This window comes from Callospermophilus lateralis, chromosome 7, assembly GCF_048772815.1.
Source record: "Callospermophilus lateralis isolate mCalLat2 chromosome 7, mCalLat2.hap1, whole genome shotgun sequence".
In the NCBI taxonomy this organism is placed as follows: domain Eukaryota; kingdom Metazoa; phylum Chordata; class Mammalia; order Rodentia; family Sciuridae; genus Callospermophilus; species Callospermophilus lateralis.
Genome location: NC_135311.1, coordinates 103212377 through 103240066, shown reverse-complemented (window position 1 = coordinate 103240066; position 27690 = coordinate 103212377). Strand labels below are relative to the sequence as shown.

Genomic DNA, 27690 nt, shown 5'->3' with positions numbered 1-27690 from the left:
AACTAGAATAAATAAGGTTTAAAATTGTCACTCAGTCCCTTGTAAGAGAGAGATTTAGTTCTGGACAAAGTTCATGTATATAAGGGGTTCTCATATATTTTGGTGTAATTTCCTTCTGAATTAAAAATATTTTATGTAGAATAATTCCAAAGAATAATATTTTAAATAATATTTAAGTGAGCCTTTAAATGTACATGATGTCAAAATTCTTTTTTTTAAAAGGAATCATATGTATTTGATTTCTCTATTTTTCTGTACTGGGAGTTGAACATAGGGCCTTGCACATGCTGGGCAAGCACTCTACCACTAAGCTACATCTCTGGCCCTTTTTATTTTGAGACATGATCTTGTAGGTTAACCAGGCAGACCTTGAACTTATGATCCTCCTGCCTCAGACTCCCAAGTAATTGGCATTACAGGCATGTGCCACCACACACAAAATTACTTTTCAAAGTAATTTTTAACTAATTGTTTTCTTATAAGAAATGATACTAATTTTTCAAAAATTTACATTGTACAGAAATACACACAAAATAATTATTTTTAATATTTATTTTTTAGTTTTAGGTGGATGCAATATCTTTATTTTATTTTTATGTGGTGCTGAGAATAGAATCCAGTACCTCACGCATGCTAGGCAAGTGCGCTACCACTTGAGCCATATCCCCAGTCCCCAAAATAAAAATTTAAACCTCCCCAAATTCTACTACTCACAGTTCATTGAAGTGTCAACAATGGTGAATATTCATTCAGACATCTCTCTCTACATAAACTTAAAATTTTATATAATGAGGATCATACAATATATGTTGGGTTTTTAAATTATACCATATATGCAGATATTTTTGTACAATAATTCTTGATAATAATCATACAGAAGCAACCTAACAGGAACATTATTCTCCTTTGATAGAATTAGATATTTATTTCATTGTTTCAAACTTAGAAATATCTGGGATTTCATTATTGATTTCTTCATGCAAAGTACAGTTACAGCCACTATCACAATTCAAATTACACATCTGATGTGGAGCTCAAAGTGGACTGAAGTAAATAAGAGGATTCAAAACTTTTAAGCTGTGTATTTCAGTCCAATTAGAGCCACAGAGAAGCAAACACTGTGTGTGTTTCGTAATCTTTACTGCCGGGCACAGCATCTAAGGTGATTACACTGTGGGTGGGAGGCAGCTGTGTCTTGTGAAAGGGCCTAATATTTCCAGGATCTTCATAATGATCAGCAGCCTTCCTGAGATGGAGCAGGGCCAGGCTGATAGCTCCAAGAGAGTGCCACTGATCAGAAGCTGTAGGAGGTTCACATAGTCATCTTGTGAGGTTGTATCTGCATGGGGCTACCTGTTGTTTTATAGTCTGCTGTTTTCTCTTGCTGTTTCTTGGCCATCAGTATAAATCTTTACCATCCTTTTCAGTACATAGTATGTGCTTGCACATATGTATCATAATTTATTTAACAAGCTTCCTATGATTAATATCAGATTGTGTTTAAATTTTGAAAGTAAAACACTACTATAATGAATTTCCTTTTGCACTTGTCTTTAGGTACTTATTACAGGATCAACTTAGTTTAATAATTAAAGGACAGAATTGTTGGATAGTTAGATAAATACATTTCTCATTTTAATAGTTTGTGAAAGTCCCCACCAGAAGGAGGGTACTGCTTGGTGGACTTCCTAACAGTTCAGGAGAGTAACTTCTTTCTTCATACCTTCTCTGATACTATGTTGGTTGCTTAAAAAAAAAAAAAAAAAAAAAAACTTTGACAACCTAGTAGGGAAAAAAATCTCATAATTGTTTTGAATTTCTTTAACTGTCCACTGTAAAATGAAGATGGACTCTAATGAGGGTTCAGCTTGATTTTTCTTTTCTTTTTTTTTTTTTTAAAGAGAGAGTGAGAGAGGAGAGAGAGAGAGAGAGAGAGAGAGAGAGAGAGAATTTTTTAATATTTATTTTTTAGTTATCGGCGGACACAACATCTTTGTTTGTACGTGGTGCTGAGAATCGAACCCAGGCTGCACGCATGCCAGGCGAGCGCGCTACCACTTGAGCCACATCCCCAGCCCATCAGCTTGATTTTTCTTCTTTTTCTTTTTTTTAACTGCAGTCTGTTTGAAAAATCAAATAAAAGGATTAGAGGTCATCTAGTATGAGGTCTGAGGTATGACCATAGATCAATCATTGAATACTCCATTATTGAGATTAACAAAGCAGTGCTGTTTTTATTTTGCAGTATGCTTTTAGCTTTGCAAATGTATGCCTCTTGCTCCCATTTTAATTCCTTTCTCTTCCATGAACTCACCCCCACAGACCTTGTCCCCTTGTTTCTTTTCTCCTTCCCACGATTGTCAGTTTCCTCAGTATTTGCAGCACTAAAAAGTGAAAGTCTTGGAATCTTTTGTCAATTCATGCATTTTCTACATTAGCAAAGGCTGCTTGGTAAGAGATTTTATTTCCACTTTTGTCTTTGTTAGCAATACTCCATTGCCCTTCTTTGAATTTGTCTTAATTTTTTTGTCCCTATTGAGTTTACAACAGGACCCTACTCCATGACCTTTTGCCTACTCAGAAAGAAGTACTTTTCTTCCCATAAGGAGGCAGTTAGAACTTTCTTAGTTACTAATGATCTCCAGTTTCGCAACTGTGTTTTCTTTTTCTCTTTAACTCTCTGTCCTTCTGCTTCATTTCCTTGAATACTCTCATTCCCACTTCAAATGAAAATGCTTTTCAAGGGGATGTGATTTTCTAAGAGTCATTTGGTTCTCAGAAGTAATACCAAGTACAAATTAATCTACAACTGTCTTAAGGAGATAAGAGGTAAGTAGTAGTAAGATTGCAGGAATTTCTCTTCAAGCATGCAGGTGAAATTTCTAAGTGCTTGCTGATGTTTTCCTGCTCTGACTTGTCAACATCTGCTCATAGATGTATTCCTGAGCCATTGTGCAAGCGGGTGGTATGGATGTACCTACAATAGTCCTTCAGGGGCCACTGGCCCCAGAGGAAGTCTGGCTCTTGGGTGTCTTAGCACATCACACCAACATTATTAACTCCCTCCCCTAGGTCATCTCCAGAGTGAGAGAAGACTCCAGGGAATGTGGGGAAGACTGAACTTTCTTCTAATTCATGTTATGGTAGCAGATACTATTCTGCTGTCATAGGCTCATGTTTGGACAATTGATATAACCTACAGTTGTGGTACAGTGTGGTCAGATGGAAGGAGGAGCGAATGTGGGATTGTGATTGAATTCAGGTTTTACTACTTATTAACTGTGTGTTCCTGCCCCTCAGGGAACATTGTTTAGTGGAAAGAGAGACGTGGAAAATTTTTTCCAGAAAAAAATAACTATTTGGGTGCATGTGCAGAAGTCCATCAGAATTCTTCAGAGGAAGCCTTCCCAGAAGAATTAGCATGTGAGCTGAGACTTGAATGATGAGGTCAGGGTAGGAAAGAAGAATAGGAGTTGAGCAACATGGGACAAAGGGCATGAATGAGGTGAGGGCATGGAAGCATAAGAGACCTTGGCATTATATTCAAAATTATCAGTATTGTTAGAGCATAAAATCTGTGAGGGAGAGAAAGTGGCTGGTGATCAGATAGACGAATATGCCTCAACTCATGAAGATTCCTAAATGATAAAGATAGACTTCACCCTGTTGCCTAGAGGAGACCATGTATGAAATTCAAGCCTTAAAAGTGTTGGAAGATTATGTTAAGAGTTAGAGTTAGGTTATGTTAGATGGATTGCTTGGCAGCAATATAGAAGATAGTCTGAGGGTGCTTGACCTTTATTTATTTACTTTTAAAATATTTTTTATTTGTAGATGGACATCATATCTTTATTTATTTATTTTTATGCGGTGCTGAGGATCAAACCCAGTGCCTCACATGTGCAAGGCAAGCAATCTACCACTGAGCTATATAGTCCCAGCCCGGTTCTTGATTTTTATGAGCCTTGGTTGCCTTTTCCACATAATTAGAAAAGTTAATGTTAATACCTACCCAGCTACTTATAGGGCTTTATGAAGGTTAAAGAAATAGTATTTGTACAAATACTTGAAAACTTTGAAGCCCCCTCTCCCCAGTTATTAAAATTTATTTTATTTTTTTAAAAAATATTTTATTTATTTATTTATTTTTTTGTTTTCAGCGGGCACAACATCTTTGTTTGTATGTGGTGCTGAGGATCAAACCCGGGCCGCACATATGCCATACGAGCGCGCTACTGCTTGAGCCACATCCCCAGCCCCTAAAATTTATTTAAAACAGTTTGAGTAAGCTCTATTAAGGGAAAACAAAATAAGATAATTTCTTTTTTACTTAAAAACTTGACAGTGGTTTGGTTTTTTGGTTTGACTAGAAAATATTGGTGGTTAATTTAAAAATATTCACGTAAAAGATGCCTCCATGGCTTTTGAGATAAGTAGGCCTAGACTGTATGTTTTTAAGACAGCTGCTTTGGACCCATGATTGATTTCAAATAGGCTTAGGGTGATTTACCTATATAAGAAAAATATTGACACACTCAGTAGGATGACTAAAAAAAGATAACAATGTTGTGAATGTGGAGAAATTGGAACTCCTCATTCATTGCTAGTGGGATTATGAAATAGTATACCTATTTTAGAAAACAGTTTGGTAGTTCCTAAACAAGTTAGACATTACCTTATTATTAGCAATTCCACTATATACCTAAGAGAAACTAGAACTTATGTACACACAAAATATTTTGCATAAGTGTTCATCACAGGATTATTCATTTTTAAAAAGTGAAAACAACCATCAATGGATGAATAAACAAAATAAGATGCATCTATATAGTGGAATATTACCTGGCAATAGAAAGGAGCAAAATACTGATTGATATACACTTCAACATGCACAAACCTTGAAAACATTATGCTAAGTGAAAGAAGCCAGTCACAAAAGACCACACATTGGATAGGTATGGTGGCACTCAGCTGTAATCCCAACTATTCAGTAGGCTGAGGTGGGAGGAACATAAGTTCGAGGCCAGCCTCAACAACTTAGTGAGACCCTGTCTTAAAATTAAAAAAAAAAAAAAAAAGGACTGGGGGGCTGGGGTTATAACTCAGTTGGTAGAGCTTTTGCCTTGCATAAAAAATATTAAAATAAAAAAAGGACTGGGGATGTAGCTCAGTGGTAAAGCACCTCTCCAGTACCAAAAAACCCCCCAAACAAACAGACAAACCCATATTGTATGATTCTATGTATATGGAATATCCAGAATAAGCAAATCTGTAAAGACAGAAAGTAGGTTTGTGGGGAGGAACAGGGAGTGACTATGAAAGGGTTCAGATTTCTTTTGGGATTAATGAGAATGTTCTAAAATTAGTCATATTAGTTGTACTTCTTTTTTTTTTTAATTAGCTACACATGACAGTACAATGATCTTGACAATTCATACATTTGAATCAAATGGGGTATAATTTCTCATTTTTATGATTGTACAGGTTGCAGAATCATATTGGTCATACAGTCACCTATATACATACAGCAATAATAATATCTATTTTATTCTGCTGCCCTTCCTATCCCCCCTTCCTCTCCCCTCCCCTCCCATCACTTCTCTCTGTCCAATCTAATGTAACACACTTTTTTTTCTCCTCACAACATCATACATGTATTCTGTATAATGATGAAGGTCTCCTTCCATCTTCCTTAGTTGTACTTCTTTGAATATGCTAAAAAATGATAAATTTTATGGGGTGTAAATTATATATCAATTGCTATTGTAAAACAAACCACAACAAAAAGAAAGAACAAATTTAGGACATAGCACTACATACATAGAAACGAAGGTTGGTGTCTCATATGATCTAATGTATGTTCCTCAGGGGAAATAATTATTTGAGTATTTCAGGTACATCATGTTCCTGAGCATAGTAAACTCTTAAATCCTTGTTAAAAGAATGACTATTATGACACAAAAGAAAGAATCTAGCGTATAAATTATTGCAGGACTGTAAGTCTTAAGTAAAAAAAGATAGGAAATAAAAACTATTAGAGATAAGAGAACTTAAAAGGTAACCAGTTCCAAACTAAATGTAAATGTTTATTGGATTTCCTATATATTTCTAGTAACCCAGCCATAAAATATATTACTAATAAGAGCACTATAAATGCCTAAGAATAAACTTAAGAAATGTTCAAAAACCTGTGTGGGAGCTGGGAATGTAGCTCAGTTGTAGAACACTTGCTTAGCGTGTGCTAGGACCTGAGTTCGAGCCCCAGCACTGGTGGGTGGGGACTGGGGGGTTTGGAACCTACAAGGAGAAACTGTTTCTCTAAGGGACATTAAAGATATACCATGAAGGGGCTGGGGTTGTAGCTCAGTGGTAGAGCGCTTGCCTCACACACTTGAGGCCCTGGGTTCGATCCTCAGCACCACATTAAAAATAAATAAATAAACAAACAAACAAAAATAAAGATATTGTATCCATCTACATCTTAAAAAAAAAAAAGATATACCATAAAGATACACCATGTTCATGGGTAGAGACGCTTAATATTCTAAAGATTACTTCTGTCCCAAACTGATCCATATGTTCTATGTAATGGCATCTAAATTCAACTGCATTTGTGGGGAAGAATTAACTAAATGATTATAAGTTCATATGGAGGAAAAAATGTTCCCCCAAATCTAAGAACAGCCAAGAATATTTGGAAGATGATGATTTTCTATGCCTAAGAGTAAAATACATTTTATATCTACAATATTAGCATAGGATTAGCAAACATTATAGAATAAAATAACAACAGAAAATGCTAACATCCATTGAGCAATTGTTCTGTGCTTTGTGGGTATTTATATAATTTAATTCTCATACAATTCTATGTAGGTAGTTATTGTTTTATTTCCATTTAACAGATAAAAAAAACCTAAGATATAGAGAGGTTTGGTTTAATAACTTGTCCAGGGAGATAGAAATATATGAAAAAGGAGGAACTTATGGTGATTGCCAGAATCAAAGTTAGCAGAGTTTAATTCTAGGAATTTACCCATATATAAAAGTGAGTTATATAAAATTGTTGAAATATAAGAACATTATTCATAGCATTATAATAAGAGCCAGAGTTAGAATTAGCAAATTCTAACAAGAAAAAAGGTACTGGTTAAATGAAGTGCCCTTTTACAGTTTTATATGTGGTCATTTAAAATTGTGTGGAAGCTCGCCTGGTGGTGTATACCTGTAAGTCCCGGCAGCTCAAAAGGCTGAGGCGGGAGGATTACTTGAGTCTAGGAGTTCAGGGCCAGCTTATGCAACATAGCGGGACCCCTTTCAAAAAATTAAATAAATTAAAATTGTATGACAGGATATTAAGTGATACACATAATGAGAGTAATTAAACAAAAGATTACAAGACAGCATGATCCCATTTTTAAAATGCATATGCAGAGAAAAGAGATGGAATTTATTCCAACTATGATTTTCTTTGATAAAATTCTGAATGATTTGTATTTTCTTCTTTTTGCTTATCAATATTTTCTAATTCTAACACAATGAAATGTGTTTCTTCTCTAAGGAAAAATATTTTCAATAAGATTATTGTGCTGCTTTTGTTTTTTAAAAGCTAGAGTATGAGGTTGTGGTCATCCTTTCATGCACATCCTACCAGCTGCTCCTGCAGTCCCTGTGCTTCCCTTATCCCCATGTGTTGTCATGTGGTCATGAAGGATTGCCAGCATTCACTTTTCTGTCTCCTGCTTTTATATCCTTGGTGCCTGGAACAATGTCTGACTTAATAAATGATTCAGGAAGGAAAGTTGAAACAGAGTGGGAATGAAGGGGAGAAGAAGGGAAGGAGAAAGGACACCCATCTGAAGAGGTGTGGGTCTGAGGATATGTTTTTATATTTAGGCCAGCTTTGTTCCCCAAGATCCAAAAATAAGTGGTGAATATAAGCATTATACTACATAAATAATTCTTTAGACTAATACAAAAATTAAATTACTCCCCCCAAAAGTCTTTGGTCTCACTTTAAGTCTGGTTGTAGAAAACAAAATTAGACATAAAAAACATTAATCTGCAGAAAGGCAGTGAGGATGCCTGCATTTTAAGAGACCAGAATGAATCGTGCCCAAATGATTGAGAAAAATGAAGGCTGTTTCAGCAGAAAATGCTGGCACATTTTCTTTCTTTCTTTCCCTTCCTGCAGTTGTGCCTGAGAGCCATTTTTAACAAAGGACTTGGCAGATTTGGGAATTGTTGCCTGGTTGCCTTTCTGACTTCTGGGTGAAAGATCCTAAGGAGCTTGGGGACTGCCCAGTGGCCCAGCTGCTCACATCTTGTACCTGTTTAAACATTTATTTGCTTGGGGAGAAAGCCAGAGAAAGGGACCTAATATAACTCTGAGTGTTATTTTTATTTCCAGGATGGGGAACAGTTTGTGAAGAAAATTGGTGGTATTTTTGCCTTCAAGGTGAAGGATGGTCCTGGGGGTAAAGAAGCCACCTGGGTGGTGGATGTGAAAAATGGCAAAGGATCGGTGCTTCCCAACTCAGGTCAGTGCAGCAGTAACTTGGTTTATGGAACAATGACTGGTTCACAAAGACTATCAGCTGGGAGAACTGGAGTCTACTTGGTTATTCCCCAAAAGTGGAGTTACAGGACCTTGTTAAAGAACCATTGAATCTTGGATACAGAAGTAGATCAAAACTGCCTCTTCCCAAGATTGGGAGACTCAACCACAGAGCTGCCAGTCATAGGCTTTGGAATTAAATAATCTTAGGTTGGGGGGCTGGGGATGTGGCTCAAGCGGTAGTGCGCTCGCCTGGCATGCGTGCCGCCTGGGTTCGATCCTCAGCACCACATACAAATAAAGATTTGTGTCTGCCAAAAACTAAAAAATAAATAAATAAATAAATACTAAAAAATTCTCTCCTCCTTCTCCTTCTCTCTCTCTCTCTCTCTCTCTCTCTCTCTCTCTCTCTTTAAAAAAAAAAATAATAATAATCTTAGGTTGGGGTCCTGGCCCTGCCTCTCTAAGATTCTGACCTTGTACCAGTTATTTACTTCTCTTAACCGTGATTTTCTCATGTGTAGATGGGCCTGATAAATGGTTCCTATTTCATAGTGTTAATGGAAGGGTTAGGAATATTCTTTTAATTAGCCTGTAAAGAACATGGTCCAGTTCATGGCTATATGTATGGCCTTGGAAGACTGGCTTTGCTACTATTTCCTCTTCTTCTCATCCAAATCTTTCTTGAATTCATTCCAGTCACCTTTTTTCCTGATCAGTATCATAAATCTGTTTTTGCCAAAGTCATCAATAGCCACTATCTTGCTGAATTCAGTGGTTAATTTCCCACCCTCATGATATTATAATTCCAGCTTTTCCTCTTCCAGGCTGGTCCTTCCTGGCCTCTCTTGCTGATTTCTCCTTGTCTCTCAAGTTCATGAGTGTTACAAGGCTCAGCTCTATTTCATTCACTCCCTGGGGATCTCATCTAGTTTCATGCTTTTAGAACAATCTACAGTGATGATTCCCAGATGTATGTGTTTAGCAAGTATCCAGCCACTGAACTCCAAGGGGTTTATCCAGCTGCTTAAATGGCAAGTTTTCTAGGACACCTGTCTTAGGGTGTTTTCTGTGACTATAACAGAATATCACAGACTGGGTAAATTATGAACATTAGAAATGTATTTGGCTGGGGCTGAGGCTGTGACTCAGTGGTAGAGTGCTTGCCTAGCATGTGTGAGGCACTGCGCTCAATTCTCAGCACCATGTATAAGTAAAATGAATAAAATAAAGGTCTACACATCTAAAAAAAATATTAAAAAAAAAGAAATGTATTTGGCTTATGGTTCTGGAGACTGGAAGTCCAATAATGAGCAGATGTATCTGGTGAGAACTTTTCTTACTGCATTATAATATAGTGAAAGGGCAAGTGAATGTGCTTGAGACAGAACGAGAGGAGGGAAGAAGAAGGGTGAGGCAGAACTTACCCTTTTTTCAGGAGCCCAGTCCTGCAACAATGGCATTACTCTATTCATGAGAGCAGAGCCCTCTTGGCCTATTCACCTCTTAAAGGCTTCACCTCTTAATGCTCTTACAATGGCCATGCAATTTTTAGAGGAAACATTCATTCAAAGTATAGCAATACCTAGCAGATATGTCAAAGCTAACAAGTGTCAAACTGAACTCTTGATCCTTCTCCTGCAGTGTGTACTCCTCCCACTGTACTCATGTGTTCTACTGTTTCCTTAGTCCAAAAGCCTTGAAGTCATCCTTGACCCCCACTTTCTCTCATACTACACAGTCTAACCCAGCAGCAAATCCTGTCCTCTACTCCTACCACCTGGTCTGAGCTGTCCTCTTATTTTTGCTGAGTCTGCTAGCTTCTGTTCATTTGCACAACTAGCCAGAGTGATCATTTAAAAACTCAAGTCCAGTTTTTGCCCTCCTCTTCTCAAAACCATCTGATGACCTTCAACTCATTCCAGGTAAAAGCAGAAATCCTACAATGGCACCTCATGATCTGTCCCCAGTTTTTTTTTTTTTTTTTTTTTGGTCTTGGCACATTCTCCCTCACTTTGCATCAGTAACACTGGTCTATTTGCTATTTCATGAATGTGAGGTATTCTCGATGGGTAGGGGATTTTCTGCTCTCTGTTTCTTCCTGGCTCTCTGGGCAGTTCCTTCAGATCTTTGTCCCAGGGGCCCTTCCCTAACCACCCTTTTAAAAAATCATACCCCATTGTCATTCCCAATTGTGTGTGTGTTCTTAATCATTTTGGATGTTTTTTTTAGTTGTAGTTGAACACAATACCTTTATTTATTTATTTAATTTTATGTGGTGCTGAGGATTGAACTCAGAGCCTTACACATGCTAGGCGAGTGCTCTACCACTGAGCCACAACCCCAGCCCCCTGTTGTGGTTTTCTACCTTATTTTTCTCCATAGTATTTGTTACTCTGTGATATACTATATAATAATTTTTTATTTATCTACTTATTGTTCATCTCCCCATGTGAGTTGTAATCTCTGAAGGCAGAGCTTTTTGCCTGTTAGATTCACTGCTGCCTTTCTAGCCCCAGAACAGTACCTGACACATGGTAGGCCTTCAAAAATCAAGATATTCAAACAACTGAATGAATGGCACTCAGCAAGCCTTCACTCAGTAGTAGCTGTATCACACTGTTAAATTTCTCTTGTCTGACAGGGTTTAGTGTAATTTAGATGTATGATAGATTGGGACCTGCTTTTTGAAGGGTTTAAAGGGTCATGATAGGAACTTTGAAAGTTATTTGATACATAGTGAATCCTTTGTTTTTTAAGTAGAAAATAGTAAAAGTCCGAGCTGTATTTTAGAAGATGAAGCTGGTGCTTTGGACCTGATGAACTGGAAAGGGAGTGATCAGAGGCAGAGAGAGCAGTTAGGATGGATGTCACCACTGAGTGAGCAGCATAATGTGGCAGTGAGCAGAGGAGGGTGTTCAAGGTCAATGCTGGGGTATTTGAGGTAAAATTGGTGGGTCCTGGAATCTGTGCAGGAGAGAGAGGTCTATCACAGATGATAGTGCTTCATTTTTGATACAGTATTGAGGAAGGTCCTGAAGGAGATGATGACATCAGGAGCACAGGCACAGTGAAAGGAGGGTTAGCCTAGCAGGGTGGGATGAATACTTCTTTTTCTGCAAGGGTGCTTAAATATTCAGGGGCACTTCAAGGGGAGAGTAGGTTGACAAAGCTCCTGGAATAGAGTGTAGAGCTTGGAAGCAGGAGAAAAAGTTAAGAGCATTTTATGTGCACTGTTGATAAGGAATCAGTGAGAGGATAAAGAAGGAAAAGCTAAACAGTGGTAAGGGCCTGAATCTGGTATGGGCAGTGTGACTTTGTTGTGAAGATTCCTGACTTACACATAATCTTTTTTTGTTTTCCCCCCCAAAACAAGTAGGCAGAAAAAGATTTTATGTCTGCATTCTATGAGCTGCCCTCTAAGGTACAGGAAGAAAAGCTAAAGCTTAATCTGGATTCTTTTAGAAATAGAAAGAGCTTTGGGGAATATACTAATGCCATTTTTTTTTTAAATAACTAAAGTTAGTAGTTTGTTGATATTTTCCAACAAATGTTAAGGTGATTTTGAAATTTCTCCTCTTTCTCCTGTTTCAATGTTTTTGGTTGGTCATTTGACATGAAAGGCAATTTGCTTGTGAATGGTTTCAGAAAAGCCTTGTTCCCTGCAGAGTGACTTTTCTCATGTGCTCAGGTGCTGAAGAGATCTTAGCCTGGGGCAGGGTAATTTCTGCTGAAACTGACACCTGTTGGCAGTCAGCAGTGGTGTTGAAAAATGGTCTTAGCCAGTAAAAGCCACTACTGGAAATTGCCAGCTCTTTTTACATCCACTAACAAATGACCATTTGTTAGACATTAGCCATGTTAAAGCATCAGTAACTTGTCCTAGTTTGAACTGGCATCTGAAGGAGAATTGCTAATTCTTGTGACCTGTATATAGGGCTAGGAGGTTTACTTCTTGTTAAAGAAGTAAAATTCATTTAAATGTATTTAATTTGCTTGTATTTTAAGAGCTTGGTAATGATTATATTAAAGACTTGTAGATTTTGTGCACTTTCCATAATCTTTTCTTGCTTCCTGGATACCTTTTAGTATCTTTTTCATGAGTTCCGCCTTTCCCGTCTCTCCATTGAAATGATTCACATAGCATATCTCCAAGAAGCCAGCTTTGATTTATCTAACATTACATGATTTATGTAGTATTCCTTCATTCTTTATTCTTCCCTCCTAGCACTTGAGTTCTCAACCTTATCCCTTTAAGAGTAACATGACAGAGAAAGCTTCAGAGTCTTCTACCTCCAAGGTACATTAGAAGGAACATAGCCTTTGGAGATACCTAGACCTTGTTTTAGTTTGGGTCTTGGCTCTGTCCCTTACAAGGTACATATCTTCCCTGAATCTAAGTGTCTCATTTAGAAAATGGGTGAAAATAACCTGTAAAGCTGGTTTGAGGATTAAATAAGGTAGGTAAAGCACCTAGTTTTATAAGTGCATACTAAATCCAAGCTTCCACCCCAATCCATGTATTAAATACTGATTAGTTTAAATGCATAAACTTGTCAGCTAATCCCCCCAAAAGGACTTGGAGAACTGGGAAAACATCTGGGATTCATTAGATGCTAATGAATTGGTGAAGGCCCAGTCAAAACTAAGTTGAGGGATTATGTTTGTCAACTTTTTGTCACTGTGACCAAAATATCTGGCAGGAACAACTTAGAGAAGAGGGTATATTTTGGCTTATGATTTCAGAGGATTTGATCCATGGCCAGCTGGGTCGATTTCTTTGGGCCTGAGATGAGGTGGTGCATCATGGTGGAAGGCATGGGCAAGGAAAGCTGCTTACCTCATGGCAACCAGGAACAAGAGAGAGAGAGAGAGAGAGAGGGAGGGAGGGAGGGAGGGAGGGAGGGAGGGAGGGAGGGATAGGGAAGGAGAAAGGGGGAAGGGAGGGGGAGGGGGAGAGGGAGAGAAGGCACACTACTAGTGACCTAACTTCTCCAACTAGGGACTATCTTCTAGTAGTCCATCCAACTATGGATGAATCCACTGATGAATCAGAGTGCACATGACCTATCATTGCCCAAAAGCCCCACCTTTGAGCCTTGCTGCATTGGGGATTATGTTTTTACCATATGAGCTTTTGGGGGCATTCTAGATCCAAACTATAACAGTAATGTTTGCATCTTTCCTATAACCGAAGAAAGCCATAGAATACAGGAGTTGGGAGTATGGGCTTTGAGAACATGAATCTGCTGTGTGATCTTGGGCAAGTTTTTTGACCTCTCTAACTCTCATAGAATTGTTATAAAGATCAGATGAGGCCAGGTATGTGAACTGCTTAGCATTGTGAGAGTACCATAGATGTCAGTATTACAGCAGCCACAGATTTCACCCCTACCCCAAGTCACCTTTCAGTGACTAGGAGTCCTTTCTTGGAGTATTAGAACCAGGCCCAACTATCTCACTTTGTTAGCTTTTTACTTCTCTCTCTCTCTCTCTCTCTCTCTCTCTCTCTATATATATATATATATATATATATATATATATAATCTACAATAGAACTCATTTTCTAGACTGTAAATTCCTTTACTTTGAAGGCTTTAAACCTTTTTTCCCCCATAATAAGAGAAAATTTCATTAGTAGCTAAGATAGAATGACATTGAGTTAGAGACTCTTCCTGAATTGTAAGACATAAAATAAAAACATTTTTTTCTCTCTCTTGCCTAGTTATTTAATAATATGGGCATGCCATGCTTTAACAGTTTACCTCTGTCTCATATTAAGGCAAAGGTTGACTGAGCCATTTACTGATTGCTTTTTATGTGCAAAGCATTCTTCTGTAGCCTGGGAACATAGCAGTGAACAGAACTGATGAAGCTCTGCCCCCTTGAAGTTTTTATTCTCTTGGACAAATACAGGCAGAAAAATATGTAAATATGTAAGGTGGTTTCACATAAATACAGTGAATAAAAAGTAGACTAGAAAGTGCCTTGGTTTTAGAAAGTGGTCAACTTGAATTTGAGGTAATCCTCTTTTTTTTTTTTTTTTAATTTTCTAATCCTTAATGAGAGGTGGAGCCAGCTGCTAAAGCACTATTGTTATGTTAGTAGATTGCCTAAAATATTGACTGCTAAAAAAACTGGTCTCTTAGTGAATTTTTCCCTTTGCATTTGACACATCCCATTTGCCCAAGGTAAACATGGCTGATTTAGCAAGAAGATATTAGTTCTTGTTGTTCAGTCTTTTTACTTTGATGGTACTAAAATTAACATTTTAAATGTTGTATTGTTTAGGCAATATACACCTGGCATGAAAAATTTAGAAAAAAATAGAGAAGAGTATACCAGAATTCTACCACATAGCCCAGGAATTGGTGAATTATGCATGTAGGTGAATTATGCATGTAGACCAAATATAGCCTACCACCTGTTTTTTTTTTTTTTTTTTTTTTTTTTTGCTTTGTTTTGGTAATATTTTTATTAAATTCTAGCCTGTGGTAAAAGGCATAAATCTAAGTGTACAGCTGATGAGTGTTTGTAGATGCACATACCTCCCAAGTCAGGATGGAGAATGTTGCCAGCGTTCCATAAGCCTCCCCCAGGCCCTACCCATCACCATCTACATTGTGTTCTGAATCCTTCACCACAGATTGATTTTATTTATTTTGGAAATTCATATAAATGGAACCATACAATATTTACTCATTTTTAAGTCTGGCTTCTTTCACCTGGCAGCCTAAAATTTCAGTATTATGGTTGCATGTAGCAATAGCTTGTTTTTACTGTGTGAATGCCCTGGAATTTGTTTATTGACTGATTGTTTAACGTTGTTCCCGTCTTGGAGGCTTATTCATAAAACTGTTCTGAAGGTTCTTTTGTCTTTTAATGGATCTGTTCTCATTTCCATTGGACATATATAGAGAGGTGAAAATGCTAGGTTATAAGGTACAGTGTGGTCAAACGGGTTTTTAAGGTAGATGCACTATTTTATATTCCCTTCCACTTAATATGAGAGTTTCAGTTCCATGTTTTTGACAGTACTTGATACTGACAGGTTTTTTTTCTTAAGTAATGTTCATTGAGGTATGATTTTTATAGAATAAAATCTACCCTATTTAGTTGAACAATTCTATGAATTTAGACAAATGCATAGATGTATAACCACTACCAAAATTCAAGATATAGAATATTTCCACCACCACCCCCAGAAAGTGTCCTCATGTCCCTTTGTTGTCATCCCCCTCCTCCTGCCCTCAGGACCTGGCCAGCACTGATTTGATTTCTGTCCCTGTAGTTTTGTGTTTCGTACAGTGTCATACAGATTGTATCATAAAAGTGTAGCTTTTGGAGCCTGCTTCTGTCATTGAGATTCATGCATTGTTGCTTGTATATTATCAAGTAGTTTCTTTTTTGTTACTGAGTACTTTATCTCCTCACCGGTTGAAGCACATTTGGGCTCTTTCCAGCTTTGGGCAATTAAAAATAAAACCACAATAAATGTTCACATATTGGATTTTGTGTGGACATAAGTTTTCTTTTCCTTTTGGAAAATATGTAAGTGTAGGATAGCTAGTTCACATGGTATGTGTACATGTAGTTTATATGAAGCTTCCAGTCTGTTTTCCAGAGTACCTGCAACTCTGCTATTGGGTTGACTTTTCAGTTGCTCTTCATTCTTACTAGTGCTGTTATAATATTTTATATATACATATATATACATATATATATATATATATATATATATATATATTATCACTACCCAACTATATATATATATATTTTTTTAATTTCAGCCATTTATTCTAGTAGATATGTGGCATCTATCTCATCTTAGTTGTAATATGCATTTTCTAATGACTATTGAAGTTAAGCACTTTTTAATGCGGGTTTCGGCCACTTAGCCTTTTTTTACACTATGCTTATTATCATTGGCCCATTTTTGTATTGATTATCTGAGCTTTTCTGAATGGAAGGAGTTCTTTCTGTGTTCTGGACACAACAAATTCTTTGTCAGATATATATGAGTTGCAAATTTCCTCTTCTATTTGCCACCTGCTTTGAAAATAGTTTTTTTGTTTATTTATTTATTTTTATGTGGTGCTGAGGATCGAATACAGTGCCTCACACAAGCTAGTCAAGTGCTCTACCACTGAGCCACAACCCCAGCCTCCCCACCCCCTACCCCCCACCCCTGTGTCTGATTCTTTATAGAGCAAATTTGTTAACTTTGGATCTAGGTAACTGTATTCATTTTCTTTTATTGCATAATAAATTATCACAAAATTAGAAGCTTAAAATACTACACACATTTATTGTAGATGTCCATGGTTAAGGAGATTGAGGACACCCTCACTGGGTCCTCTGCATAGGGTCACACAGGCTGCAGTCAAGGTGTTGGTCAGGGCTGGGCCCTCATCTGGAGGCCTAGCTGTGGATGGGTTGGCATCCAGGCTCACTCCATTTGCTGGCAGGATGCATTTTCTATGGATGTGAGAATGACAGCTACAGTATTTTACTGGCTCCAGGTCAGAGTCCCTCCAGCTCCTCAGGAAGCATGGCCCTCTCTGTGAGAAGGTCACTCATGGCAGCTAGTTTATCCAAAGCCAGCAGAAGAGTCACTAGTGAGTCTGCTAGTAAGATGGAGGCTTATATAACATAAGAAAAATTTCAGGACTGCCATTCCCTGACTGTCACCACACTCTTTTGGCCAGAAGCAAGTCACAGGTCCTACTCAAATTGGAGGGAAGGGGATTACACAGTGGCATGTATGTATGACAAGAGGCAGAGGTCATAGGGGTCACCTTAGATCTGTCCACAATAACTATAAGTAATTTATTGCTGTCTAAGTGGAAATATTGCTGTCTAAGGGGACAGATGTTTGTCCTGTTCTTATGTATTTGGATACTGTTTTAAGCAGAAATGAGATCATGCAGCTTTTTTTTGTAACTGGCTTATATAGCAAAGTCATGTATAATATAACATGAAAATTTCTTCAGGTCAGTAAGTCTAGATTCACATCATCCCTTATAATGACTACATTGTATCTCATTGTATGACTATACCATAATTTACTTAATTAATTCATTCAGTTAGATATGGAAGTTGTAGTCTATGCACATCTTACTAGGCTATCATAGAAGTGTAGGTGGATGCCCATTTCCCCATGCTGCTTCAGACTGGGTTTGGTTCTATTGCAGTCAGTGGCTCTTGACTAAAATGTATATGGAAACTGAACACTCTCCCTTTTCTCTTCCTTTTCCTTCATGTCTCTGTTTTAGATAAGAAGGCTGACTGCACAATCACCATGGCTGACTCGGACTTACTGGCTTTAATGACTGGTAAAATGAATCCACAGTCGGTGAGTTTGATGTATATCCTGTTACTAGGTGGATCTTTTAGCCCTTCCCATTCAGCTTCCTTCCTGAAGTACAAAGTGGTCAGACACACAAAACTCAGTGTTCTCCCAAATGTTCACCTAAAAATGGCAGGCACCTGTGGAGTGAGCTATGTGCCAGACACCCTGTCCTATGTGCTGGAAGAGTAGGAAATAGGTCCATGCTTAGGGTAAGCACAGTTTGGAACAAGACAGGTCTTAAAAGATCAAATGTGGCCAAAGATCCAAGGTGCCATTCTTAGCTTGAAGTCACTGGGGAGGGTGGAAGAAGGAGCAGCCACGTGTTCTAGACCATCAGGGGACGCCTCACAGAGGAAACAATACGGAGTGGGCCCCCAGGATAACCAGAAGTTAGTAGTGCACAGTGGAGAGGAATTCATGCTCCTAATGGAGGGAGGATATGCTGAGAACAGAAATCTTTGCCTATGTTCTTTTTTTTCTCTGAACTGTCCTTCCCTTGTCTTTTGAAATTACCTCAGATGTTATCTCCAAGGATTTACTTCCAGGTTGTTGGGGGGATATAGCAGTTCCTCTTCGAACCACTTACTGGGCTGTTAGCTTAGCACTTACCATAGTGCCTTAATGTGCCTGTCCCCATTAGTTTGTGAGTTTCAGAGGACAAACCACATCTTATTGATCTTTGTGTTTCTAGAATTTAGCACAATGCCTGATGCTTTTAGGGTTTATAAACTATTGCTGGATTAAATTTTATTTGTCTAAAATGTATTTATAACTTATTCGGATCATCCTGGTCCCGAAATGATCTATTGTCTCCTTATACTCAGGTGGCACAGCATTCAATAGACAGGACAAGCTGAACTTTCTGTCAACTCGATACATTGAAAAATAACAACAAAAACCTAAAATCTTTCTTTTAATTGCCTGAGCCTTATTCATTTCAGGTCCTGTTCCTGTTGTTCCCTGGTAATTCATAAGATTAGCCCAAACAACCAACTCTGACTCCCACTTATATTCCTTTTTAAACGCTTTTTAGAAAGAGATGTGCCTGTGTGCCATTTTAGCTGAATCCACACCATGGCATTGACATTTCTACCATAGAGCCTGCTCCAGAAACCTGGACGAAACAGAGGCCACCAGTATAGGAGCTGGCTGTCATCCTCCTTCCCAGCTGCTATTCCCAGTCCCATGGCATGTACTGTCCACAGCCTTGGCAGGGTTCTCAAACTTCACACATCTGCTGCCCTCATTCCCTCAGTTTATCTATGTTCTGCCTATTTGGGGGGGAAAGGTGTTAGCTTATTTTCATTCAGCACCTGTTAGCACCCAGTGGAATTAAATATTAAAATGGCAGACATTTCTATTAATGTGCTAATGGCCTTCCCTTATGCTCAGTAGAGGATTTGACTGGAAATCATTAAATGCAATGGAAATTCTACTTTCAGTGTTTGGCTACAGTTGAAACAAAGCAATGTGCTCTCCAGTCTAAAAGCACACATGAAGAACACCTAGGGGCCAGATTAAAATGATCCTTATGTTTGGGTTCTCTAAAGAGAGAGATTCATGTTTTCTCTATTAGTTTAAAAAAAGTTTATTTTTTAACTTAAAAAAAGGAGAAGATGATGAGTTTCTCTTGGGCTGCTACTGGTCCATATTTCTAAATGACATATGTTAAATATATTGTGTCTGAGAGAACTGACCTTTAAATCATCAGACAGAAGGCTTTGTGCCATATAAAGAGGGAAATATTTAGTTTGTCCAGACAGAGGAGGAAAAAAAAAAAAAAAGGAATTAGTCACCCTTACCGGGAGGTATAGAAAAAAAACAACAAAGATCCTTACTTTTCAGTGTACTTGTGTAAAAGCTAAGATTACAGAAACTTTTCTCATCTAGCTCTTCCTTACTTCAGGAATTGAGTTAAAAAACTGAGATCATGTCAAGGAAATCATACTTCAGTCCCAATTTTGCTATTTCTCTAGAGTTTCCCCAGGATTTTATTACATGGTAACATTTCGAACATTGTGTGATCTAATCCCAGGCCTTGTTAAATGGAACAGCTCACAGCCCCGCCCTTCAGAGTGGTCTAATCCCTCTCACTGAGCCAGAGAGTAACTTGAGCACCTACAGCAGAAGGCCTGTCCTCTTGAGGATGGAGAATCCATCCTTTTTCAGGGATAGCAAAGAGCAGAGCAGTTGGTGGCATTTCATCTACATGGTATTGAATCCCAGGAGTTTTCCAAATGTGTTTTGAGTGTGCTTCTTCTCCCAGCAGTTTACTGAGAATTTCAGTTTGTATTTCCAACCCATATGTAATGTTTTTAAATGAAATCTATCTAGTATGAATTTTCTTTGCCTAATATTGAGGAAAAAGTACCACCTTTGAGTAAGGCAGGTAAAGACAGATTCCGTTTCTAAAAGATGTTCCTTCCAGTGCTATAGGTAAAGCATGTCCTTTACATATTCTTCTTCCTGAATATTCTGGTTCTATGTCTATTCCAGAAAACCAAGTGTTGTATTTTGAATAAAGTTACGTGATGTAGATACCAGATCTCAGGGATGGATAGTCTAGAAACATTAGCAATCTCAAAACAAAAACCACCAAGTAATAAGTATTTTTTTGTCTTACAGGCCTTCTTTCAAGGCAAATTGAAAATCACTGGCAACATGGGCCTAGCAATGAAGTTACAAAATCTTCAGCTTCAACCAGGCAAAGCTAAGCTGTGAAGAATTCCCTTTGGCAACTTTGGAAAATCGAGATGAGATATATAGATCTATATCCACATATTTCATTGTCAGAACTTAGACTGAAACTACACATTGGCAAATAGCATGAGACAGATTTGTTAAATGGGTGTGTAACCAATTGTGTTTTTCCTATGCTTTTGGTAAACAGAGCCTGATGGTGTCCTACTGCTTTGAGGAATTGCATACAACTGTGCATGACAAAGTTAATATGGTAATTATGGTTTGGGGTAAATTAGTTTCAGAATAAAATTAGGAACAGTAAAAAAATCTAAAAACTATGCAAACAAAAGCTCTCATTTTGCTTAGAAATTATATTTAAGGATTTTTCTGCTGAAGATTCAGTGTAAGTTTTTCTTGGGAGAACTAGGGAAGAAACAGAATAGCAGAAGCTGGCCAGTAATTAGTGTTATGCACTTAATGACCCGAATCAGTTTCTTACTAATAATTAAAATTCTGTACTGAGATTTCAAAACAAAACAAAATAAAACTTGTAAACTTTCGCATTTCATGACATCAGAAAAGATTTTTTTTTCTTCCCAAATAAAGTGATAAAATCAGAGCTTGTGTTGGAGGGGAGGGCATTTATAGCGAACACAGGCCTATTTTTAAAGTAAAAGTATTTGTAAATGGGTTTCTTTCTTGAAAAATCAGGGTACTCGTGTCATAAAATGCTGTTGCTAATAATAATTGAAAAAAGTTTAATTTTAGATGCATAGTTTTCCAATTATTATCTCATAATCATTTAAGTTTATAAAGCTCTTAGCTTTTTATTATAATTTTTCTTTTTCATGTTTGGTTAATTATCTGCATTTATCTTCCTAGTTTTTCTAATTCTAATGTTATTTCTTACATCTAAAATACAGGATAAATATAATGCTTTTGGAAGAATGTTTAATAGAAAATTAAAATAACTCTTGCTGATCTCCTTTGTTTCATTGTGTATGTTCTTTCTGCTCAGGGTTTTCTAAGTGATGGAGTATAAGAGAAATATTGGGCTGGGGTTGTGGCTCAGTGGTAGAGCGCTCGCCTAGACATGCGAGGCCCTGGGTTTGATTCTCAGCACCACATAAAAATAAATAAATAAAACAAAGGTATTGTGTTCAACTACAACTAAAAAATAAATATTTAAAAAAAAAAAAAAAAAAAAGAAACCTTGGAGTTTACCAGCTGAATCTTCTGGATAGTGCCTGCTGGGTGCTTTGACATGACCAGCTCTCGTTAGGGAGTCAGTATGGGGTCTTGGGAAGAGCACCAGACCAGAGCCAGGAAACTTGCTTCTCTATTTCCTAAACTATTCAAGGAAGGGATTTAAGTAAATGGTCCCTGAGGGTCCTTCTGCTCTGATAATCCCGAGAGTCTATGCAGAGCGTAACAGAACTGTTTGGGAGTTATGCAGGCCCACTTTCTTTGTTACTTTAGCTATAAAAAACCCAGATTGTTTGATTTGTTTTAGATGTTTGGAGCTCTTGCTGGCATTCAGCTTTGTATGTTCTGTGACCAGCAGAATAGTATTTGGTGATAGGGCCAGAGGATAAATTAGGCCAATACAAGTTGTTCCCGAGTCCCATAGAATAAATTCAGAACTTGACTTCCTAATCATAGTGACTTCTTCCTCTGACAAAAAAATGACTTTAAGAAAGAAGTTTCAATGAAATGATAAATCTACTGATTTGAATTTGCTGTTTTATTCTGCCCTCACTGGTCCCTGAAAACATGAGATGCCTGAAATAGACTTTAGGATGATCCTATTAAAAACAAAAACTGATTCTTGGAATAGAAATGTATTTGTATATAAATAAAATTTATGTGTACAACAGGTACTTACTGGGAAAAAAAAACTATCAGTTTTATTTTTTCCCTAATGTTATGGTTTAGAGGTCAGGGTTAAAATTGTTACTAGTTGTGTTACCTGATCTGTATGAAAACAGTGCTGGTCCCTGACAGTCCTCAATAAACATGAGTTCCCTTCCATCCTCACCATTACCACCACCATTTGTTCCTGTGATAGGCTATCTGTAATGTTCTATCTCATTTCTGGAGTCTAGTCCTTTTCATTTGTTCATTTACCAAGTTTTTATTGAGTGCCTATCATAGATCAGGTACTTTCTAGAAAGTAGAGTGTTGGGCACTGGAGATATTGGTAAGTTCTTCCCTCACAATGCTTACAGTCCACTGGGACAAAGAGTCAAACTGAAATGCCATGCAGCAGGTGATCAGGGTGTGGTGATGGAGAATCACAGTGAAGGTCTTCTTTGATGATGTGATTAAGGGAGACATCTCTGAGGAAGTAATTTTTAAGCTGAGCTCTGAAGGTTAGGAAAGAGCAAACCATGCCAAGGATCTTGCATTAAAGGGTGGAAAGGAGCTTGGCTCATTCTTAAAATTGTAAGCGGCCATATACGCAAGTGAGAAGGACAGGCCCAAGATAAGATCAGAAGGTACATAGGAGATAGTTATATTGGAATTTGTTCTTTATGGTAAGACTTTTGTGTTTCATTTTAGTGCAGTTGGAGTGGTTGAAGATACAGCTTTACATATTTATTTTTCATGCTGCATGACTACCTTGCTATCTTTTTCTCAGTATGGAGCCCAGGCTAACAGAATAACCACTATCTAGAACATCATTTTGGCAGAGAAGAGAAAAAGTGCTCTTAGAGCTTCCACTCAGAAGTGATACATATCACTTTTGCTACCATTTCATTGTTCAAAGAAAGTCATGTGCCCCATTTAACTTCTAAACCCTACCATGTACCAGAAAGAAAGGATGGAGTTAGAATATTTGTGAATAGAATTGATGGCCACCAAAGCAGTGAACTGAAAGCAGGGGAGTGAGATATCTTCAGCTATCCCCGTAGCTGCTGTGTAGAGGACATGTGAGGCTGAGGGTTGCAGAATGGATGTCCACATGCAAGAAGGTGGCGGAGTGCAGTAGGGTATCAGTAATGGAGATAGATGTGAAAAAGTAGGCAGAGGTAGAGCTGGCAGAACCTGGTAACTGGTCCTGTCTCTGCCTCCTGAAGCTAAGTCAAGACAAGACATTCAGGCCTCACCAGCCTTTAATTTCTTCCTCTGCAAAAGGGGGACCATTCATTTGGGGGTAGATGTGTCTCATTAGACCATAAACACCTTGAATATAGAAACCATTATTCATCTCTGTGTGTCCAGTGTTAATGTAGTGGCCCATCAAGTTAAGGTCAATAGAAGGAGACCCTCATTGTTATACAAAATTACATATAAGAGGAAGTGAGGGGAAAGGGGAAAAAACGAGAGAGAAATGAATTACAGTAGATGGGGTAGAGAGAGAAGATGGGAGGGGAGGGGAGGGGAGGGGAGGGGAGGGGGGATAGTAGAGGATAGGAAAGGCAGCAGAATACAACAGACACTAGTATGGTAGTATGTAAAAAAGTGGATGTGGAACCGATGTGAATCTGCAATATGTATACGGGGTAAAATTGGGAGTTCATAATCTGCTTGAATCAAATGTATGAAATATGATGTCAAGAGCTTTGTAATGTTTTCAACAACTAATAATAAAAAAAGAAAAAAATAGCTATTTCTTAAACAAATTAGGGTTAAACCAAAGACCATTAAAGTCCTTTTGTAGATTGTAAAATACCTATTAAAAGGTTCAGTCACATATAAATATCCTTCCATTTTCCTCAATATTATTGTCACTTTAAGGAAAAAGAAACAGGAAATTAAAGCCTGTAGCTAGCATCTTTATCTTCTGAAATTTTAGTGGTTTTAGAAAGTAATACATTAAGAGCAGGCCTGGAATGGTGGGGAAACTTTGGGGCCCATCTGATGTCGGTTCTGTTTCTAGCTGTGGTACTTAAATAGCTTTGTGACCTTGAGCTAATAATAAGTAAGGACTGGAAGCCTGTTTCTCCCTGTATGAGATGGCAATAGTAGTGCCAACCTGTGGTTGTAAGGATTAGCAATTGTAGCTGTAAAATGTCAAGTACACAGTAGGTACTCAGTGAATGAGGCCTACTATTATTTAAGAGATTTGTTTCACTTGAAGAAATTCACTGGTATACTCTGAAATAATCCTTTGGGACCAAATAATGGGCTGGCTTTAGGATGGAGAATAATTTACTTTTGTTGACTATCTGCATCCTTACAGTTACCTCTAAAATCACTTAAATTTAATAGCTTCTGTAACTAATTGAATGGGTATAGAATTATTTGGTATGACTTTCAGAAGGTTTTCATTTGGCCAAAAATTATAGTTCCAGAAGTCCATGCCATGATTGCTTGTTGAACACAAAGAAGTTGCTTGATGTTATTGACTAGAAAGGAAAGGTAACTGGCCAGATAGTACCTCCTAGTAAATTACTCCGTGGGGTTGAAGTTGTTTAGAGACAACACTGACATGAATTAGGAATTTGTACTAAATGGCTCATGAGGGGCCTGAAGGGTTTACATGCTATCAGAAATAACAGCCAACTCTGGCCAAATTTTAGAGTTTTTCTCAATAGAGTGTTACAAAATCTTCTGGAAAGGGCCAACATTAGATCTATCTGGAGACTGCTGCAAACAAACAGTTCTTTAGTTCTTGGTAAGAACAGAGAATATTGGGCCAGATTTCTGGCCTTTAAGAAATGTGGAGTCTGATTCCATTTGGCTGTAACTTTAATCTGGTATGACATTTTAGCCAGAGTTCTTGAAGAAATGTTTTTTCAAAAATATATCCAAAACTTACTGCAAAAAGTGATGTCCATTTAGCCTATTATACTAATAGTCATTTAAATACTTTGTAAATAGTCACAATACTGTTTTCAGCAGCATGTAGTAAGCACTTGACCTTTTAGTTGCTGTATCTGTAGCCATAAACTTTTATGTAGAATTGGGGAAAATGTATGATAGTCTTTTATTTGTTTAAATTGTAGGCAGAGAAGCTGTTAGTACTAGTTTTCTAACCAACTACCCAACAACACTTAAATTTTCCACTGCAAGTTATTATGTAATTCGCCTTTTGGAACATGGCATCTTTTGTACTGTGCAGACCATTGTCTGTTTAAGAGTAGACGTTAGGACAGAAATAAATGGAAAAGGGTTTTGGGCATGAAGACACAGTAGTGTGGGAGAATGATTGACTTAAGCAGGCTGAAAGAGGCTTAGGATTGGCAAAATGATACCCAAAGGCAGGGTGTGATATCAGTTCACAAATATTTGAGAGATGGAAAGACCGAAAGAGGGGGAGGAACTGTTTTGCTTAGTTGTTAGAAGTAAAGGGAAAAATAGATAAATTTAAGACTGAAAAATCAGTTGAACTTCCTGACAATAAAAATCGGTCATGAGTAGACTGGAAACTCCAGTCAGAGATGTTCCTAAACCCCACTGCAAACACTGAGAGCCTTTCATTTCAAGAGATGGATGGACATTAATAGTGGCTGAAAGATCATCTGAGTGGGAGGAAGTGCTATCTCATTGATAGCCACTTGAGGATTTCTATTTTTGCTTTATCAAAATATTTGTTTGTTTGTTTTTTACTTGTTTATACCCTGACTTGTTCATAATTTACTTTGGAGCAATATTCAAAAGCTTTTACATTTTCATAATGTGAAAAAGGCTTGAGGTGTTTTTCTGTTTTTTTGTGGGGAGGGGTGTTGGCTTGGTTTTGTCCTTTTTTGTAGTTGGTTTTTATTTGGCCTAAGGTATTATAATCTTCAAGCCATAGAACCCTAGCTGCAGCATTGAAGACCATGCTCAATGGAATTGGAATGTGAAGACAAGTTTGAACCCTGCCCCAAGCACTCACCAGCCGGGCCACGGAAGCAGGTTTTGAATCCTCCCTGAGCATGCTTCCTAAAATAAGGGGCAGGAATAGCACCAGGCTTAGATAGTATTCAACTGGTTTCTGTGTTCTGGCTCTTTCTCAAGGCTGAAGTGGAGATATTGCTACCCTGGGCTCCCATCCGGAGGCTCTGGAGGAAAACCTGCTCCTGTGCTTATTTGGGATGTGGGCAGAACTCAGTTCCATGCTCCAAAGGACTGAAGTCCCTGTAGGCAGCCTGAGAATGTTGCAGCTTCTAGAGCTGCCTCATTCCCTGGCTCATGGTCCCTTCATTAAAGCTAGTCAAGTATGTCTCACATTTCAAATTTCTCTGACCGACCATTCCTCTTCAGTTCTCCTACCTCCAGCCACAGACATGCCTCTGTTTTTAATAGCTCACATGATTAGACTAGGCAAATCTGGAAAATCCATGACAAACTCCCTATTTTCGGGTCCATAACCTTGGATTGGTAGAATGCTTGCTTAGCATGCCTGAGACCCTTGGTTTGATGCTTAGCACTAAGGAGGGGTCTCTGTAGTCTTAATTATAGCTCCTAAATCCTTGGTGTCATGTAACATATTCACAGATTCTAGGATTAAGACGTGGACATCTTAGGGGGCATCTTGTGATCTACCTATTACAATGTTTTTTAGGGCTGGAAAGGAGACCTCACATTACATGAAATGAGGTTCTTGCCCTGGAAGGCTCATAATCCAGAAAACAAAGTTGAAAAATATAATAATATGGCAAGAAAAGTTCAATAATGAAGAGTCTTCATAAGACGTTGTCAGAGTCCAGAGACTTTGTACACCTGATGGCACAAAGTGGCTTTTTCATCATTCTCTGCTTGTTCCTTGGTGAGTCTTATCAAGATCCTTCAGATGGAATCCATACACCCCAAATGACACCATGTGATTTGATCAAGCCACTGTTGTAGCTCAGTATTAATAAGGAAAGGTCTTGGGCCATCAGCTCAAGGTGAGAGAGTAATCTTCTCTGATGATGAAATATAACAGCTCATTGCTCCTTTCTCCCTTTTCTTCATTAGACCCTCTTGAGAGCGTTCCTATTCTTCAGCCCCAGTTATCTCTACAGTGTCTGTCTTTCCTCCCTACTGAGTGTTCTTTGTTTCTGTTTTGTTAGAAAGCCCTTGTCCCAGGTAGTGGCGAAGTTCTGTTTGATTCTTACCACTTAACATTACTGTTTTAATATCTACTGAATGCTAGTTAAGTGTGGATGATAGTTATGTAATAATTACAGTT

At 37.9% G+C, this 27690-nt stretch overlaps 1 protein-coding gene across 3 annotated transcripts in view; it reads left to right on the top strand.

The window, feature by feature from the left end:
* The window catches only part of Scp2 (sterol carrier protein 2), a 98493-nt gene extending 76922 nt beyond the window's left edge, over positions 1-21571 (top strand). For 2 of the 3 annotated variants that reach the window (XM_076860342.1, XM_076860345.2), the window contains 3 exons: positions 8408-8537; positions 17830-17909; positions 20532-21571. In XM_076860342.1, the coding sequence (XP_076716457.1) occupies positions 8408-8537; positions 17830-17909; positions 20532-20627 (306 nt within the window). In that variant the 3' untranslated portion in view covers positions 20628-21571. The remainder of the gene's footprint in view (positions 1-8407; positions 8538-17829; positions 17910-20531) is intronic. The other variant, XM_076860346.2, reaches the window with a different exon arrangement.
* The last annotated feature ends 6119 nt before the right edge of the window (positions 21572-27690 follow it).